The sequence below is a fragment of the Salmo trutta genome, chromosome 40 (genome assembly GCF_901001165.1).
Source record: "Salmo trutta chromosome 40, fSalTru1.1, whole genome shotgun sequence".
In the NCBI taxonomy this organism is placed as follows: domain Eukaryota; kingdom Metazoa; phylum Chordata; class Actinopteri; order Salmoniformes; family Salmonidae; genus Salmo; species Salmo trutta.
Genome location: NC_042996.1, coordinates 2555508 through 2573323, shown reverse-complemented (window position 1 = coordinate 2573323; position 17816 = coordinate 2555508). Strand labels below are relative to the sequence as shown.

General features: G+C 43.4%; 3 protein-coding genes across 3 annotated transcripts; 1 reads left to right on the top strand and 2 right to left on the bottom strand.

Annotated features, from left to right (window-relative positions):
* Positions 1–30: 30 nt before the first annotated feature.
* On the bottom strand, positions 31–4856 carry LOC115180253 (26S proteasome regulatory subunit 7). Its single transcript, XM_029742194.1, has 12 exons — positions 4661–4856; positions 4175–4212; positions 3857–3938; positions 3529–3628; positions 3251–3382; positions 3062–3134; positions 2428–2523; positions 2021–2185; positions 1666–1753; positions 1223–1425; positions 500–596; positions 31–289 (listed from the first exon to the last, which is right to left on the bottom strand). Exons 1-12 carry the CDS (start codon positions 4731–4733, stop codon positions 132–134), a joined length of 1305 nt encoding a protein of 434 aa, XP_029598054.1. The 5' UTR covers positions 4734–4856; the 3' UTR covers positions 31–131.
* Positions 4857–5093: 237 nt separating this feature from the next.
* LOC115180251 (dnaJ homolog subfamily C member 2) lies at positions 5094–11497 on the top strand. Its single transcript, XM_029742192.1, has 16 exons — positions 5094–5272; positions 5882–6072; positions 6575–6650; positions 6789–6887; positions 7361–7583; positions 7827–7892; positions 8224–8315; positions 8440–8561; positions 8664–8813; positions 8948–9036; positions 9126–9195; positions 9302–9483; positions 9842–9942; positions 10033–10143; positions 10352–10506; positions 10760–11497. The coding sequence occupies exons 1-16, from the start codon at positions 5215–5217 to the stop codon at positions 10826–10828; spliced, it is 1854 nt and encodes a 617-aa protein (XP_029598052.1). The 5' UTR covers positions 5094–5214; the 3' UTR covers positions 10829–11497.
* On the bottom strand, positions 10844–15049 carry LOC115180252 (mitochondrial-processing peptidase subunit beta). Its single transcript, XM_029742193.1, has 13 exons — positions 14950–15049; positions 14448–14585; positions 14268–14354; positions 14034–14163; positions 13682–13880; positions 13185–13264; positions 12844–12956; positions 12358–12501; positions 12112–12272; positions 11818–11903; positions 11559–11647; positions 11367–11442; positions 10844–11060 (listed from the first exon to the last, which is right to left on the bottom strand). Exons 1-13 carry the CDS (start codon positions 15031–15033, stop codon positions 10996–10998), a joined length of 1452 nt encoding a protein of 483 aa, XP_029598053.1. The 5' UTR covers positions 15034–15049; the 3' UTR covers positions 10844–10995.
* Between the last annotated feature and the right edge of the window lie 2767 nt (positions 15050–17816).

The window sequence follows — 17816 nt, the reverse complement described above, 5'->3', positions numbered from 1 at the left end:
TGTGATTGAATGAAAGCTCTAAAACGTCCAAACTGGAATAAACTTTAATTGTGTAGGTAATGTTGAAGGACAGAAAATGAGCATGGACTCCCAGCCTCTTGGGAAACAAGCCCAGATGTAGACGGTGCTGTTTAGTTGTAGGTCATGTATCTCGGGGTGGCGCTGAACTTGGCGTAGGACTTGATGACCTTGTTGACCGCCTCCAGGAAGTCCTTCTCAGTGGCGATCTTCCGGCGGGCGCGGATGGCAAACATACCCGCCTCCGTGCACACGCTGCGAATCTCGGCACCTGATAGGACAAAACAAACGGTGTGATTGTTTCAGATTGACTACCTTGCATCCCAAATATGGCTTTACATGGTTGGAGCCTGTCATTGGGCTGCAGTAGAGAGTGCAGGGTAGAGAATTCCAACGCAACCTTTTTACATGTCAATTACTAAAAATAGTGGCGCCCCCTTGTGTTGCATCACCGGAACAACATGGTGTCGGGTCATCTTACCTGTGCTGTTGGGACAGAGACGAGCCAGCAGCTCGAAGCGAATGTCTCTCTCCACGCTCATGGACCGGGCATGGATCTTGAAGATGTGAGTACGACCCTGAAACAAGACATTCTTTACCACACTGCCAGCGCCACTCTGCATTCAAACTGAGGAGTAAATCTCAACCCAATCACATCTTCACTATTCATCCAGTAGGAATAATTGTTGGCAGCTAACTTCATTCACTTCTCATTCATCTTCATGGATTTTTTATTACCACCTTTAATGATGTAATCTATTCCTCTGCATATTCACCAAGTCAGGGTGGAGTCAGAGGCTACGTTCCAAATGGCACTGTTCCCTCATAGTGCACTACTTTTGACCAGCCAAATGGCACACTATTCCCTAATATAGTGTACAACTTTTGACCAGCCAAATGGCACACTATTCCCTAATATAGTGCACAACTTTTGACCAGCCAAATGGCACCCTGTTCCCTAATATAGTGCACAACTTTTGACCAGCCAAATGGCACACTATTCCCTAATATAGTGCACTACTTTTGACCAGCCAAATGGCACCCTGTTCCCTAATATAGTGCACTACTTTTGACCAGCCAAATGGCACACTATTCCCTAATATAGTGCACTACTTTAGACCAGGATCCAAAGGGAATAGGGTGCCATTAGGGACTGGAGTCAGAGGTCAGAGTTACTCCCGTTCTAATCAGACGTGGTATTCACCTCCAGGTCTGGCAGGCTGAACTCAATCTTCCGGTCCAGTCGCCCGGGCCTCATGAGGGCCGGGTCCAGGGTGTCGGGCCGGTTGGTGGCCATCAGAACCTTGATGTTCCCCCTGGGGTCGAAGCCGTCCAGCTGGTTGATGAGCTCCAGCATGGTCCTCTGGACCTCATTGTCCCCACCGGCTCCGTCGTCAAAACGGGCCCCTACAAAACAAGACAACCCACATGTAAGTCGAGGCACAACAGACAGGGCTACTATTTCTGGTGACAAGACGAGCACCCTGTGCACGTCAAGCTGCCTCCTGCCCTATGGGCTGTTCTGGCTCAGATAAGGCTACTTACTACCACTTCTTGTGAAATGCATAAATGTGTTATTTTACAGAGCTGTCTTGCATTTAAATCAGTACACAAATTTGTTTACATTTTTTTTTTTTAAGTGCTGACCTCCAATAGCGTCAATTTCGTCGAAGAAGATGAGGCATGCCTTCTTGGTTCTGGCCATCTCGAAAAGCTCCCGCACCATTCTGGCACCCTGAGGAAGAGAAACAAGCACAGAGAACAAGGTAAGCTCACACTGATTCAGGACCACATTCTTCAGTTAATTCTCCATTATCCTGAGTTCAAATCAATTCAATACAACTTGATTGTGACTCGCTCAGGGTTGAAGTTTCCCCTATATACAGATCTAGGATCAGCTTCCCATCCTCCAATCCTAACATTAACCATTACTGGGGGAAATTCTAAATTGACCCAAGATCAGTGTCTGGGGGCAACTTCACCCTCCAGCATTGTGACTCACCTCTCCCACGTATTTCTGGACCAGCTCTGAGCCGATGACCCTGATGAAGCAGGCATCGGTGCGGTTGGCTACGGCTCTGGCACACAGGGTTTTACCTGTACCGGGTGGGCCGAACAGCAGAACCCCCTTCGGGGGCTCAATACCCAGGTTGACAAACCTCTCGGGCTGAAAGCAGAACAGACAACGAGAGGAGACATCAGCAGAGGTACAAAGGATCCAATATGTTTTAAGTGTACGAGATGTCTAATAACCCTGCCACAAATGCAGGAAATCTGAGGGCACTCACCCATGTTTTTATTGCCTTATTTATTGATACCTTATTTAAATGTCACAAATGTATAGTTTATACATATTGTGATATTCGGTAGTGATTATAAATGACAAATTGAGACTATAGGAACACTTACATGGAGCAGTGGAGTCTCCACCACCTCCCTGAGCTTCTCAATCTGCTCTTTACATCCACCCACATCACTGTAGGTCACATCAGGCTTCTCTTCCACCTAGTGGACAGGGGGAGACGTTGCTGTTAGTTCAGGTAGCTACATTACGTTGACAAGTATCCTTATTTCAGGCCATGGTCGTAAACATTAGGCACCAAGCAATAAACTGACTATTAGGGAGGCACTACTTGAGGTGTATTCACTAGGAACCAAACTGAACCAAAGGGGGAGGGACCTACCTGAATTTGTCCAATAGAAACTCTGCTGCAAACAATTTTTCGTTTGCAGTAAACAGTTTCAGTAGCAAAAATGTTTTGGGCTAATGATTACACCCCAGAACTTGAACAAGAAGAAACATTTCTTTTTTTCCTGTTGCAAAAAGCTTTGCTACTGTCTGCCCTAATAAATAAAACTCCTTTCTCAAAACAGATGTTGGCCTTCTTTGCACTGATCTGAAAGCGCTGACCAGGTGAAAGCCAACCTAAGGATGAGTTTCCACCATATTTTTTTTCACCCGTCAAGTACTTTTCCAATCGGTGCAGATGAAGGTGAGGAAACAGATCTTGAATTGAGATCAAGCGGTTGTGTCACGTCTTACCTGCATCATAGTGACTGTGGGGTCAATCTTGGGAGGCAGAGGAATGTGGATCTGGTACTTGTTTCTATCCACACTAAAAGATGAACACAGGAGACTTAAGTATCTAACAATAATACTGTACCAATGCAATATTGGACATCGGCACACGTGATTCTTATTGGAGCAAGAGATATCACCCTTCATCCTTACCCGACTCTCATACCCTCCTCTATGTCAGTGGGGGCCACCTGGTCACTCAGGTCCACCACAAACTTGGCAAACTGCTTCACATTGATGATGTACTTTGGGTCTTCAGAGTCAGCGTTGATGATCTTTGTGCATCTGCCACAACAGAATACAACAAGCATGTGGGTGTTTAGCTCAAACTAGAAAACAAAACCTAATAAAAAATATGCATTGTTTTTAAATACAGTTCAATCTATTAAATGATGCTGGTGAGATACAGTAAATTGTTAAGAGTGCCATACCTTGCCACCTGCAGAGGCTGCTCGCTCTGCAGAGTCTGTTTGTCTGCAGCCAGATCCCATAGAGCAGGAGGAGCCAGGCCAGTGTCCGATTCCTTAATGCCTGCATTGTTAGATAGCTGAGGTTAGTGCACGTACGCTATCTGTCAGACTTGAAAGCAACAAATAACAGATGTTCTGCTATCACTAAGGAAAAGCAAGCCACATTCTAAATATTTTCAAGCATCATGGGAGGGTAGAATACTCAAGGTAATCCCTATTCAATATACACTACATGTTTAATGAGTGATAATGCACATGGATGTTACGTAAAAATCACATTGCTGCCTACCGGTTAGTTCATTGATCTTCTTGAGCAGGTTTTGGATGTCATCTTCCACTTGCTTAATCTGTCTGGAGTAGGTGCTCTGGCCCTGTACACAACCAGCAATACAAAGAAATGTAGGCTATGTAGTTATTGTAGCAGATAATGATCATTTCAATCAGTGATAATCAACCTTTTAATCAATAGGTAATAACTGGAAAATGAATTGGTCTGCCCAACACCATTAGACATCATCAGCACAGGGGTCATTATGATTGTAGCTAGGCCTACAAGATGTAAAATAGCAATCAATTAATGTACAGGTATAGACTAGCTCATACTCACATAAGTTTTCAATAAGGCAATGTCTCCTTCATCCAAAGCTGGAGGGCAAAAACGCATTACAATTTACATAATTCACGAACAACCAATTCATAGCTATTAAATAGGCACATATCATTATTGTAATAGCTTGTCTTTACATCCAGGTATAATTGATAATTTAAAGAACCCACTGTGACATAGGTGTCCAAAACAACAATGCCAAAGTGTTCATTAGCCAGGGCTAGCTAACCTTAGCTAGCTAGCTAGTTATCTAGCCAGGGCTAACTAATGATATTAAGCCATACTAGTAAAGATCACGTAACACCGTGGCTTGTTTGATTTGTGTTAAGTACCTATCGAGCTCATATTGTTATCTTTGTTAAACTATTCACAGTGCATGACAATGTATTGCATGACTTAAATTAGCCATCATAGCTAACTGTCGTACTGACTAAGCTAGCTAACGTTAGCTAATAAACAGTGGTTCTCAAAAATATCATCACATACATCTGATAGGTTTATCCTCCTCTTCTTTGACATCTTTGATTTTCCTTTGATCGCCTCCCAAATAATCTGGCATTGCTAATGTTATTCTGTGTATAAAGTTTTACTAGAAGATTTTGTGCTTCAGCACAACAAGGATTACACAGCAGGTTTGTTACTTCCGCTATGCACAATTGACCGGAAATCGAGATCGGACCTTTATTTGACGACCCATTGTCATAATGTTCCAAAGTTTTTTTAATGTATTTTATACAACCAATATCTGTTCAAATTTATGAATGTTCTTAACATTTTTACGCGACATACTTAATACTAGTATAACAGTCGTTTGTGAGAAGATCGTCTCTGAAATTTAAAACTATTATTTAGGAACTTAACATAAGGTATCCTATGTGTGATATCGGAATTATAAGAGTGTAAGCCAGGTCTACCCAGTAAGGCACTTGTAAAAGCAGGCCCATGTGGTGCACTGAAAAACCGGGCGACATACTAGCACTTTAGAAAACATTTTAACTGAATATATTTCACAGCTGAATGTTATAGCAGACCTTTCCAGTATGCTGATAGAAGCATTAGAAGGGGATGTTACAGTCGTCTACTGTAATGCCATTGCTGGTAAGCATTGAGTGAGAGTGAAAATACTTCTGATACTGACACAATTCGCTATCATGTAGCTAGCTAGCAAGCAACTCTGCTAGTTAACTACCGGTATATCAGATAACAGCTAACGTTAGCTAGTTATCGCATACTAGTATGGAGTGTTATTTAATTCATATTGTTAATATACTCATTGTAGCTTATTAGCTAGCTAACGTTACTGTCTATGAAAATCGTTACGCTAACTAGCTAAATTACTAAGGAGCGAGACAGCATTGATGTTGTGCATGTGTTTGCTGTTGCTGAATCTTAGTTTTGAATAAAGGCACCTGCTGCACAGATTTGTTCATATACTGTAGCCCCACATAGCTAGCTACAACACTTAACATGGCCATTTTTTTGTTAATTTGTGGACATTTAGTGATCATTTGTCCTTTTTTTCCTTTTTTTTTTACAACACAACTTATTAAAGGATATTTGACAGTTCTAGCTCACACTTACTCATACAACATTTATGTTTTGTTATCAAGGGAATTGAAGTTGTTTGATAGGTTGCAGAATGTTATTCTCCGTTTAGAGAATGCAGCCAGATGGAGGGGATAATGGTTGCCCTGCTCTCTCCCTCAGCCTCAGTGCAGATCGAGGTGGAACCTGTTGGTCGGTGGTTTGAGGCCTTTCTGAAGAGGAGGAACAGGAATGTATCGGCCTCCTTCCAGGAGCTTGAGGAAGAGGAAGAGCTGTCTGAGGAATCTGAGGATGAAGAGCTGCAGCTGGAGGATTTTCCCTTGCTGAGAACACTGGACCCCAAAGACTGGAAGGTAGTCAGGTGTATTCATTCCACCGATTCTATTGAAAATCATTTCTTAAACGGAAACAAACGAAACGGGGATAAACATACCAGAATTTGCCCAATCGAAACACTCGTTTGCAACTGTTGGACTAATGATTACAGCCTAGATCAGCTAGATGCAGGCAAGAAGTGTGCAAGGTGGTATTAAATGTGTCACTCTGCATTACTCAAATTTTTCTCTTGACCTGTTGTAGCGACCTCATGATGGGTATGGGGGAAATTGTTGTATCGTCTAGTGGCCTAAACCTATTGACGTTATATTGAGCTGGGTGAATGGAATATGAATGGCACTCATCCAATATGCTGTAATAGAAATCGTCCTCCCTCATCTTAAACGGCACCGATTGCCACTGAGTTAGACGTTATATCAGTGGGACCTCACTTCAGAACCGTTAGGAACACTGTATTGAATTCTACCTTAGGGAGTACGTAGTAAAGGATGTCTTCCCCCTTGGCATTTCTCTTTTCAGAATCAAGATCACTATGCAGTCCTTGGACTGGCTCATATGAGGTACAAGGCGACACAGAAACAAATCAAAGCTGCCCGTGAGTATTTCCATTTGTGCTGTTCTCTTCTGAACCACATTATATTTGTTAACCATAAGGTTTCTCTGGCATTACTTCCAGAGTTCGTTAGAATAGCAGCTTGTTTTACTGCAGTGTATTAAGTCTGTTTTTCAACAGACAAGGCAATGGTGTTGAAGCATCACCCTGACAAAAGGAAAGCTGCGGGAGAGCAGATTGTAGAAGGAGACGGTGACTACTTCACCTGCATAACTAAAGGTAAGGACATTGAAAAACGTTGTCAGCAATGCCAAGGTCATGGTTTGTTCAAATCTCGCAGGGATCACATGAATATCTTAAAAAATGAAGTCCCTTTGGATAATTGTCTTATATAGGTGTTATACCTCACAGTACACCCTCTGTATACAAATACAATGATTATAGTATGAAATATAGAATTGTTTTACCAGAGGGTTGCTGGCATCAATATCTTAGGTGCCACCTACTGCCAATGTTCCCTTGAGCAACAAACGTAACCCCCTAACTGCTCATTGGGCACTGCAGCTGCCCTCTGCTGTAACCAAATGTGTGTTTGTGTGTGTATATCGGGAGGGGTGGTGTTGGATAAAAGCAGAAGACAGATGTCTATCTGGTGGACTAATAAAGTAGATGTTATCTCTTATCATATGAGGCTAAACATTCTGTTTCAGCTCCTATTAACAATAATATTTTGTGTTTTTATCTCATACCAGCTATAGAAATTCTGTCAGATCCTGTGAAGCGAAGAGCATTTGACAGTGTAGATCCTACCTTTGACAACGCTGTGCCCTCAAAGGGCGAAGGCAAAGATAACTTCTTTGAGGCGTATGCTCCCATTTTTGAGAGAAATGCCCGGTGGTCTTCCAAAAAACACGTGCCCAAACTTGGCACTATGGATTCCTCTTTTGAGGATGTGGATAATTTTTATTCTGTTTGGTAAGTAAGACCGTCACTGGCCATCATCATTGGCCATTGTGCGTAAAATGCCTTTAAGTTTAAACTTTGAACTACAAGGGAACTACTGCCCTTCTCATCCATCCTTTCAGCCAAAGAAATTCAGAATTTGGAACTTATTTTAGACATGTGGTGTATAGCAACTTCTCACAATGTTGTTATATTTTGATATTTCTTCATTTATTTTAATTGTGAATTTGTTTCCCATTCATAATGTCAATCAAGGTACAACTTTGACTCATGGAGAGAGTTTTCTTATTTGGATGAAGAGGAAAAGGACAAGGCAGAATGGTAAGTAATATCAGAACATGGTGGGTAATATCAAAACAATCCATGTGGAATGCACTGTCTTATATTTATGTATTGTAGATGTTTTATTGTCACCAGGTACAGTAGAATGTGTTGCTTTACAGGGTTAGCCATAGTACGGTGCCCCTCTGGAGAAAATTAGGGTTAAGTGCCTTGCTCAAGTGCACATCAACCTATTTTTTTTCACATAGTCAGCTCAGGGATTCGAACCAGGGACCTTTCGGTTACTGGCCCAGAGCTCTAACCGCTAGGCTGCCTGTGTCTTCCATTCTCAGTAGTGTCTAATTTGTATGCTTTCATCTGTTGAATTCAGTCGTGATGAGAGGAGATGGATTGAAAAGCAGAATCGTGCAGCCAGAGCCACCAGGAAGAAGGAAGAGATGAATAGACTACGGACACTTGTTGGTAAGGCCCACTAGACATGTATACCTGTTCTTACATGAACAATAGAAAATGACTAACTCCAAACTGAAATACCTGGCAGATGGGTTCATGGAATGACACTGTTTGGGTGCGTTTCTGTTGAAAGACACGGCCTACAGCCTTGATCCCAGGATAAAGAAATTCAAAGATGATGAGAAGGCCAGAAAGGAGAATGAGAAGAAGGCCAAAGCAGACGCCAAGAGGAAAGAGCAGGAGGAGAAGGAGCGGGTCAGTCCGACACATTAGAACATCCATTTTGTTTTAATCTTGCCTCCCTTGTGTCCAGATTGTTTCTGCATAGACTTCAATGCGTTTGACTGTTGGTATCAGGCTCGGCAGGCAGAGCTGGATGCTGCACGGCTGGCCAAAGAGAAGGAGGAAGAGGAGGCCAAACTGGTTGCCCAGCAGGCCAAGAAGGAGAAGGAGATCCAAAAGAAGGCCATCAAGAAAGAGAGGCAGAAACTGAGGACAACTTGCAAGGTGCTGCTTGAATGGGATGGCCTCTCTCCAGGGAATGAATTAACATTTGCTGGTTAGTGGGCAAGATTGTAATGCTGTTTAAGGTACCCAACTCATCTTAGTATTTTTCTGTCCTCTTTTGTTTCCCCCTGAAGAACTGGAATTACTTTGGTGACAATGAATCTGATAGTGTGAAAATGATGGAAGATGTGGAGAAACTTTGTGACCGTTTGGAGCTTGTGAGGTAAAGGATATTAATTGAAATTGCCTTATTGGTAATACTTTATACAAATCTGGAGTTGAACTCAAAGTGATTCCCACTGTTATCTCCAGTCTGCAATCCCTGAATGAAGGATTGGCATCGGGTTCAAAGGAGGAGGGCAAGGTAGCGGTGGAGAAGCAGGTAGAGACCACCACACATTGGCATGGCACCGCATGATGACTGAGTGTAAATATGGTACACAGCTTCCATCTGTACCACTGACATTGTTTTTTGTGTGTATGTACAGGTGCAGGAGGTGAATGCCCAGCTGCAAAAGGAGAAAGATGCGGAGGTGCAGGCCAGGCAAGCTGTTCGCACTGCCGTACAGGCCAGCGGAGGAGGCGGGGGCGGAGGAAAGGGCTGGAATGAAGAAGAGCTCCCGCTGCTCATCAAAGCAGTCAACCTGTTCCCTGCTGGAACCAACGCCAGGTACCCTCCCAAGGCTGCGTTCAACAGGGCACAATGTTGAAGTAGAAATATGTAGAACAAACAAGCCTAAAAATACATAACGAACTTTCCTCTCGCATGTAGAATAAGGAATCCACTCTATTCATGACATTTCTGTATTGACACTGCTCATGGGAGACAGACACTTTTTCATTTGAACAATGGTACAGTGAGGCTATAAATGGTACAAGTTCAATATTCATGACATTTCAATCTGCAATGTTTGCCTAATGAACTTGGCTGTGTTCTGTTCATGAAGCTGAACATTCCACTGCTGGTGTAGATGGCCTTGCAGATTTCATGCTTTTACTTTAAGTCTTTTGTTGTTTCTATCCTATAGATGGGAAGTCATTGCCAACTACATGAACTTGCACTCCACCAGTGGCATCAAAAGGACAGCCAAAGATGTCATCAACAAAGCCAAGAACTTACAAAAGCTTGGTGAGCAACTGTCATGTCACCAGTTGGTGGAGTTTTTGTCAGTGTGATTCTCTGCAAAACACTTTTGAGACTTTAGTGCCACTTTTTCAGAACCCGGGCAGAAAGACGAGATTAACAAGAAGGCTTTTGAGAAGTTTAACAAAGAGCATGCAGCCGTGCCCCAGACAGTGGACAACGCAGTGCCCTCTGAGAGATTTGACGGTGAGTGGTCATTTAGTAAATTTTTGCTTGCACAAAAGCCCATTGGATTTATACCTATGACTGAAAGTACTTTGTCACTGACCTCATACTTTCTACACTTGAGGATCTGATTAAGCAATATGGGGGGGTTTAGTAGTGACTACAGGTTCTTTCTGGATGTTTCCTAGTCTTAGCCATTCACTGTCCTCTTTAATTCTCACTGCTTCAGGTGCTGAAGCCAACACTGCATCCTGGACCACTGAGGAGCAGAAGCTGCTAGAGCAGGCCTTGAAGACTTACCCCGTCAGCACCCCAGAGAGGTGGGAGAAGATCGCTGCAGCTGTGCCCGGACGTACCAAGAAGGACTGTATGAAGAGATATAAGGTAAGCTGGGCCTTATCGTTGATCCTTCTGTGTGTGGTTACAATCCCTGTACAATTTAGATGGCAGCATTTTAAGGCTGGGATACAATCTGATAGCATTTAGTCCACCTTTTTAAAAGCAACGTTCCCATGTTTGCGGAGCCCGAATTCACAGTAAACGCTGCATAGTGCCTCAATGGGAAGAGACCTTTTAAAAAGGGATCTACCGCTGATCAGATTGAATGCCTGCCTAAAGCTAGTTCTCTCCTCTACAGGAACTGGTGGAGATGGTCAAAGCCAAGAAGGCCGCCCAGGAACAAGTTAGCAGTAAAAGCAAAAAATGACAAGACAAGCAGCCCTATGTTCTTTTAACGTTATTGTGTTGGTCTTTATTTTATAATAAAATGTAAAGAAACCACAACTTAAACTCTGTAAAAGTTGATGTTTATATACTGTACAGTTGGCTGCTCGCTGTTATTAACTTTCCTAAGTATCTAAAGAGCGCCAATTCTCAGGTTCTCATCCAGTACATCCCACTGCGAATTCGGTTGTAGTCTGGGAGCTGCTCAATTGGTCCTGAAACAAGAGGGAAATGTACTGAATGCTCTTTATACCACACCAGTTTTGTAAGTAGTCAACCTTCAACAGTTCAATTCCACTGTTCTGACCTAGCAGCACAGCAGACTAGGTAAGGTCTTGACTGAGTGCAATATTGTATGTATTGTTTTGGCAACAAATGAAGTGTGTATATTTGTAGCTGAAATTGCATAACTTTGTTTGACGACCCCTAATGGCCTTAATTTGGAAGGGGGGAAAATGCAAGTACACAGAAAGAATTAGAATCTGTTCTCGATGTCAATAAGAATAGAAATCACAACGTACCGACTGCTGCGATGGCAGGCGATTTGTCATAGATGTATTTTGTACACACGTCCTTGATGGTCTTTGCATCTATGGCCTTCGAGGGACATAAAATATTTCAAATAAAGACACTGCAATTTCCCAATACAGTCCACAAGTGTCTCTGCTATGTTAATCACAGCTTACATTTGGCATCAACATTCATTTACTCACATCGATTCTGGCCTCCAGTTCATGCAGAGGGATCCTACGGCTGTAACAAAGCATCTGTCTGCCGATGTCCTCACAGATGGGGGTGGATCCTAGAAAAAGGTCAATTTGATTTTACACAATTTATTATGATCATTGGCAGGGTTTGAATTAAAGGGGCTGGCTAAATACCTCCATAAGAATTGAAATGTCAATGTGCCCGCAGAAACTGGGTACCCCCAAAAGTCCATTGGTAATTCAAACCCTGATCACGTGGCCTTACCGTCAAGATGCAAAAGCATGTTTGTCTTGAGGAGGTTCTTGGCTCTTGCAACTTGGCTCTCAGTAACACTAGTGCAGAGTGACATCCTGAGGTAAACAAAAGTAAACGTCAGTCAAATTTACTGGACAGAAGTCATGAACTGAGCGGCAACCCCCTTTCACACTACCGTGCTGACCCAAACTATGCTGGGCCAGATTTTTTTTACATTGTCCTTTTCAGCCCTGTTCCAGCATAACCAGGCCAGCTTGGTTTGACTGCCCACTCAGGTGACAGCTGGGCTCAGTCAGTGCTCACCATTCCAGCTGGGCGAAGTGCATCATCTCGTTGATGGTGCCAGGCTCACACACCATGTAGAGTCCCCACAGGCCTGTGTCGGTGTAACAGGTGTTGAAAGACTGGAAGCTGTGGCACAGGTTGCCCTGGCACGCCATCTGCGCCAGCTTGCTGGAGAGATTCTGGCAAAGGTCAATACACAGATGGTAAGAGGAGGAATCGACCTGGAAGGAGTCCCGGTGCCTGGGAACATGAATGAGAACTTACCACACCCCCACCAAAGGAGCGGTCCCAGTTGCCGATGAGTGTGTTTGCCACCATAAGGGGAATGGTATCGGGGTGCGACCAGCCCACTGCTTCCACAGCAATGGCAATGTGTGCCAGGGGCATCTTGTCATCACGAACTCGGATCTAACCAACAACAATGAAATCAATTGTCCAATATGCTAACAATGTAATCAAATTGGCCAATATACAAGGGGAAATTCCACAGTAAGTGACTCATTTCATGTCAAACAAAAACCAATACTGCAAAGTTAAACAAACCATAACTTTATGCACAAGGACTACTTTGAACATTTTACAAAAACACTTACCAAACTTTGCATTTGCACTGTTCAAGTAAATGTGTTTTTGTAAACATTTCTTTGTGCATAGTTTGACATCTGAGTCACTTAACATGGAATTACCCATGGGGAGCAAGTTTGCACTTTGCCTCTGTTGGAGATAAACATTAAGGGCCTTCAATCTCACCTCACTTCCAGTAAAGTCACATTGTGGGAAAGTTGGCGCCTCTCCCTTGTATCTGGCAGGAAGATTCCCAAAGTGGTACTTGGCCAAATCTATCAATTCATTGTGTGAAACCCCTGTTCAAAAGACAATGTTAGCACAAAATATCTTCCATGGATTCTATTTCTCAATGACAGTGTGTACATTGTGTGATTTTGACCAATTGCGTAGGCATTGCCTATTAATTGGTTGATGTCATTGGAAACACTTATCTTTAATACTACAAAACATAAGCACGCCATTTTCAAATGTTGGGATGGTGCTGGAACATTTTTAAAATGTCTCTTTAAGACGAGAGAACCTACCTCCAGCAGCAGCCAACACTATTCTCGGTCCTTTGTAGTGAGTAGTGATGTATTCAACAAGGTCTCCTCTGTTTATTGTTCTATAAACACAGACAGCAGAAATGGCACTGCATATCCCCTATGAAGCAAACTGGTCGGAGATGACCGTTAACTAGTTGACAGGAATAACCAAGTCTAGGGGTATATTATTCAGTAGTGAGTAATTCACAACATTGCAGATTTAAAGGTAATGAATACAGTTAACCGGATGCCCTGTTCAGTATGACAGGCAATCATACCTGTTCTGCACAGTACATTTCTATGTTAACATTGTTCTCTCGTGAGCTGGTTTATGTTCATTAGGCACAAAACAGAAGAAAACAGACAATCCAAGTGGGACAAAGCTTCCTGGTCCAATAAGGAATGCAGATTTTTTTTTTTTTCGGTTGCAAAACATTTCCCATTCTGTGCTGTAATGAACCCAGGCCCCAGCTGAGGCAGGTGAGACAGAGTCCTACTTTATGTTCTCCGTAGGGCCCAGGATGGTTCTGCCCAGCGCAGTGGCTTGATAAGCTGTGGCGTGGAGGTAATCAAACACCACTTCCTGCAGGTTGGTCTCTACTTCCTGCATCTCACGGAGGATGACCCCTCGCTCTCGCTCGATCTCTGCTCCCCCCAATGTGCTGTTCTGGATGATGTCTGCCAGGATCTCTACCGCTGGAGGACAAGGGAGGGGGAGCATTATAAACAGTTTCCGCAACACCGAAGATTCTTCATTTCTTATAGCAAAATGTCCACTATCCATCTGTGGCCACACACAGTTCAATGACAAAACAGTGGCGCAAATCTCTATACAGTCAGTGGTCATACCTCTGGGAAGGTCCTTTGTGAATGCTTTGGCGTAATACACAGTCTGCTCCCTTGAGGTGTAAGCATTCAGATGGGCCCCCATATTTTCAATCTCCAGCTCCAGGTCAAGCTGGGAGCGCTTCCTTGTACCCTGCCAGACGCACAACACAGATGAACAGACATGTCAAACGGTATCAAAGTTGGTAATGGAACATTGGTTGCGATTTGCAGTAGATGTAGCACTTGTCATCGAACCTTGAAGGCCATGTGTTCCAAGAAATGAGCAGTGCCATTGTTCCTCTCATTCTCATAACGACTCCCTGCGTCTATCCAGAGACCAACCTGCAAGGCACCAATTGATCACATCCGACTTCAGCACACTACTGTTTAGTAGACAGATTGTACTTAAACAGTGGGAGGGGCTCTGTTACTCACTGTGCAAGTCGAAAGACCGGAATCCTCAGATGCAACACGTAGTCCATTTTCTAAGGTGGTAACCTTGGTTTCAGGGACATTTAACATCACTTGGTTGGCGGCCTGTGTAGCCAATAGTCTGTGTGATCCAACTATGGACTGCAATGAGAAGGGTGAGTGCTATTAGCGACTACCGGTACTAGCTAGCTACAGGAGAACGTTGATAGCATTTGCAAGTTTTACTTGGTTGGGCATTACAGTTTATTCTAGTCTAGACTATGAAAAAAAATATCTAGGTAATGCTACTGGTTTAAAGTAAGTTGTATGATCATTTCACACGCAGTCAATTATCACTAGAATGAATTATTCTACTTCATCCAAGCTTCAGGACCTGCAGAACACAGGCAATGCTGCCTAGATATCCCTCTTATTTAGCTTCTATAGTTAGCTAAGTATCTGTTATTGATAATTCTACCAAGGTTTACAGGCTAAAATTGTCACCCTTCTGGATATCGAGACTTACCCTGGTTAAGACATTAGTCTTCAATAAATTCCGTTTTACAAGATATCTCCCAGCGGAGGTAAGGCGCTGTAAGGACGTCGCCATGTTGGTTATTTGTGACATGGCTATTGCGCAAGTGCGAATATTTAGTGAGCTGCCGTAATGAGCATGTAACACAGCCCACCAGCATTTGCCATGTCATTATGATTAGTAAAATGTCATTTTCATAAATATACATTTACAAATGTAGCTATAATTGTAAATGTATGAATAGAAAACAATTGTTTATCATCTTTAAGAATGAAATTGTACAACACTTGAAAACCATTTCCTCCTCTAGTTAAAAAAGCTGTGAAGACCATGAATGTATGTAACTTTTTCAAAGGTTTTGGATTGAATGTACTTTATTATTACGTTTTACTATTCGCTCCCCTGGTAGTTATGTTCTAAATTTTTCATATACTCTTTGTTTATTTAGTCTGTCTATTTCCTGTGTGCTTGAAATTGATTCCTAAAAAATAATTTCAAATAATATAGCTGCAAGCAGCAATGAACGGGGTTCACAGGATGACAGTCAGGACACACTATCAGTTAGATAACAAAGCAAGCACTCTATCATGTAGAAATCTTCCTTTATGTGCAATCAATTAAAAATTAAAGCATGAATCACCAGTGACTCAGTCTATAAAAAAAGTGGTCAGATGAAGCAGATGCTAAACTACAGGACTGCTTTGCTAGCACAGATTGGAATATGTTTAAGGATTCTTACGATGGCATTGAGGAGTACCCCACATCAGTCACTTGCTTCATCAATAAGTGCATCGATGACGTCGTCCCCACAGTGACTGTGCGTACATACCCAACCAGAAGCCATGGATTACAGAGTGGGACTCTAACCCGGAAGCTTATAAGAAATCTCGCTATGACCTCCAACGAACCATCAAACAGGCAAAGAGTCAATACAGGACTAAGACCGAATTGTACTACCCAGGCTCTGACACACGTCGGATGTAGCAGGGCTTGCAAACTATTACAGACTACAAAGGGAAGCACAGCCGAGAGCTGCCCAGTGACACAAGCCTACCAGACAAGCTAAATAACTTCTATGCTCGCTTCGAGGCAAGTAACACTGACACATGCATGAGAGAACCAGCTTTTCCGGGCGACTGTATGATCACACTCTCCGCAGCCGATGTGGATAAGACCTTTAAACAGATCAACATTCACAAGGCCGCAGGGCCAGACGGATTACCAGGACGTGTACTTCGAGCATGTACTTACCAACTGGCAAGTGTCTTCACTGACATTTTCAACCTCTCCCTGTCTGAGTCTGTATTACCAACATGTTTCAAGCAGACCTCCATAGTCCCTGTGTCCAAGAACACTAAGATAACCTGCCTAAATGACTACTGACCCGTAGCACTCACGTCTGTAGTCATGAAATGCTTTGAAAGGCTGGTCATGGCTCACATCAACACCATTATCCCAGCAACCCTAGACCCACTCCAATTTGCATACCGCCCAAATAGATCCATAGATAATGCAATCTCTATTACACTCCACACTGCCCTTTCACACATGGACAAAAGGAACACCTATGTGAGAATGCTATTCATTGACTACAGCTCAGCGTTCAACACCATAGTGCCCTCAAAGCTCATCACTAAGCTAAGGACCCTGGGACTAAATACCTCCCTCTGCAACTGGATCCTGGACTTCCTGACTGGCCTCCCCCCAGGTGGTAAGGGTAGGTAACAACACATCTGTCACGCTGATCCTCAACATGGGGGCCCCTCAGGGGTGCGTGCTCAGTCCCCTTCTGTTCTCCCTGTTCACTCATGACTGCATGGCCAGGCACGACTCCAACACCATCATTATGTTTGCCAATGACAGAACAGTGGTAGGCCTGATCACCAATAACAATGAGACAGCGTATAGGGAGGAGGTCAGAGACCTGACAGTGTGGTGCAAGGACAACAACCTCTCCCTCAACGTGATCAAGACAAAGGAGATGATTGTGGACTACAGGAAAAGGAGGACTGAGCACGCCCCCATTCTCATCGACAGGGCTGTAGTGGAGCAGGTTGAGAGCTTTAAGTTCCTTGGTGTCCACATTACCAACAAACTAACATGGTCCAAGCACACCAAGACAGTCGTGAAGAGGGCACGACAAAACCTATTCCCCCTCAGGATCCTCAAAAGGTTTTACAGCTGCACCATCGAGAGCTTCCTGACGGGTTGCATCACTGCCTGGTATGGTACCTGCTCAGCCTCTGACTGCAAGGCACTACAGAGGGTAGCGAGTACGGCCCAGTACATCACCGGGCCAAGCTTCCTGCCATCAAGGCCCTCTACACCAGGCGATGTCAGAGGAAGGCCCTAAAAATTGTCAAAGACTCCAGCCACCCTAGTCATAGACCGTTCTCTCTGCTACCACACAGCAAGCAGTACCGGAGCGCCAAGTCTGGGTCCAAGAGGCTTCTAAACATACGACTCCTGAACGTCTAATCAAATGGCCACCCAGACTATTTGCATTACCCCCCCCCCCCCTTCTACACTGCTGCTACTCTCTGTTGTTATCTATGCATAGTCACTTTAATAACCCTTCCCTACATATACATATAACCTCAATTACCTCAACACCGGTGCCCCCGCACATTGACTCTGTACCGGTACCGCCCGTATATAGCCCCGCTATTGTTATTTACTGCTGCTCTTTAATTATTTGTCATCTGTTACTTTTATTAGGTATTTTCTTAAAACTGCATTGTTGGTTAAGGGCTCGTAAGTAAGCATTTCACTGTACACCTGTTGTATTCGGCACATTTGACAAATACAATTTGATTTGATCAGTTTGGTATTTGGTATTTTATTAGGATCCCCATTAG

Excerpts from the sequence above, each read along its gene's own strand:
- LOC115180253 (XM_029742194.1), bottom strand. The coding sequence starts at position 4,733 with ATGCCAGATTATTTGGGAGGCGATCAAAGGAAAATCAAAGATGTCAAA. Across the intron at positions 3,135-3,250 it reads GAGGAGGGTATGAGAGTCGG|TGTGGATAGAAACAAGTACC; the intron begins GTAAGGATGAAG and ends TTCATCTTTTAG. Across the intron at positions 1,426-1,665 it reads CGAAATTGACGCTATTGGAG|GGGCCCGTTTTGACGACGGA; the intron begins GTCAGCACTTAA and ends CTTGTTTTGTAG.
- LOC115180251 (XM_029742192.1), top strand. The coding sequence starts at position 5,215 with ATGCTGATAGAAGCATTAGAAGGGGATGTTACAGTCGTCTACTGTAAT. Across the intron at positions 6,888-7,360 it reads CTTCACCTGCATAACTAAAG|CTATAGAAATTCTGTCAGAT; the intron begins GTAAGGACATTG and ends ATCTCATACCAG. Across the intron at positions 8,814-8,947 it reads AACTGAGGACAACTTGCAAG|AACTGGAATTACTTTGGTGA; the intron begins GTGCTGCTTGAA and ends TTCCCCCTGAAG.
- LOC115180252 (XM_029742193.1), bottom strand. The coding sequence starts at position 15,033 with ATGGCGACGTCCTTACAGCGCCTTACCTCCGCTGGGAGATATCTTGTA. Across the intron at positions 12,273-12,357 it reads GCTCCTTTGGTGGGGGTGTG|AATCTCTCCAGCAAGCTGGC; the intron begins GTAAGTTCTCAT and ends GACCTTTGCCAG. Across the intron at positions 11,904-12,111 it reads CACTTCGCCCAGCTGGAATG|GATGTCACTCTGCACTAGTG; the intron begins GTGAGCACTGAC and ends TGTTTACCTCAG.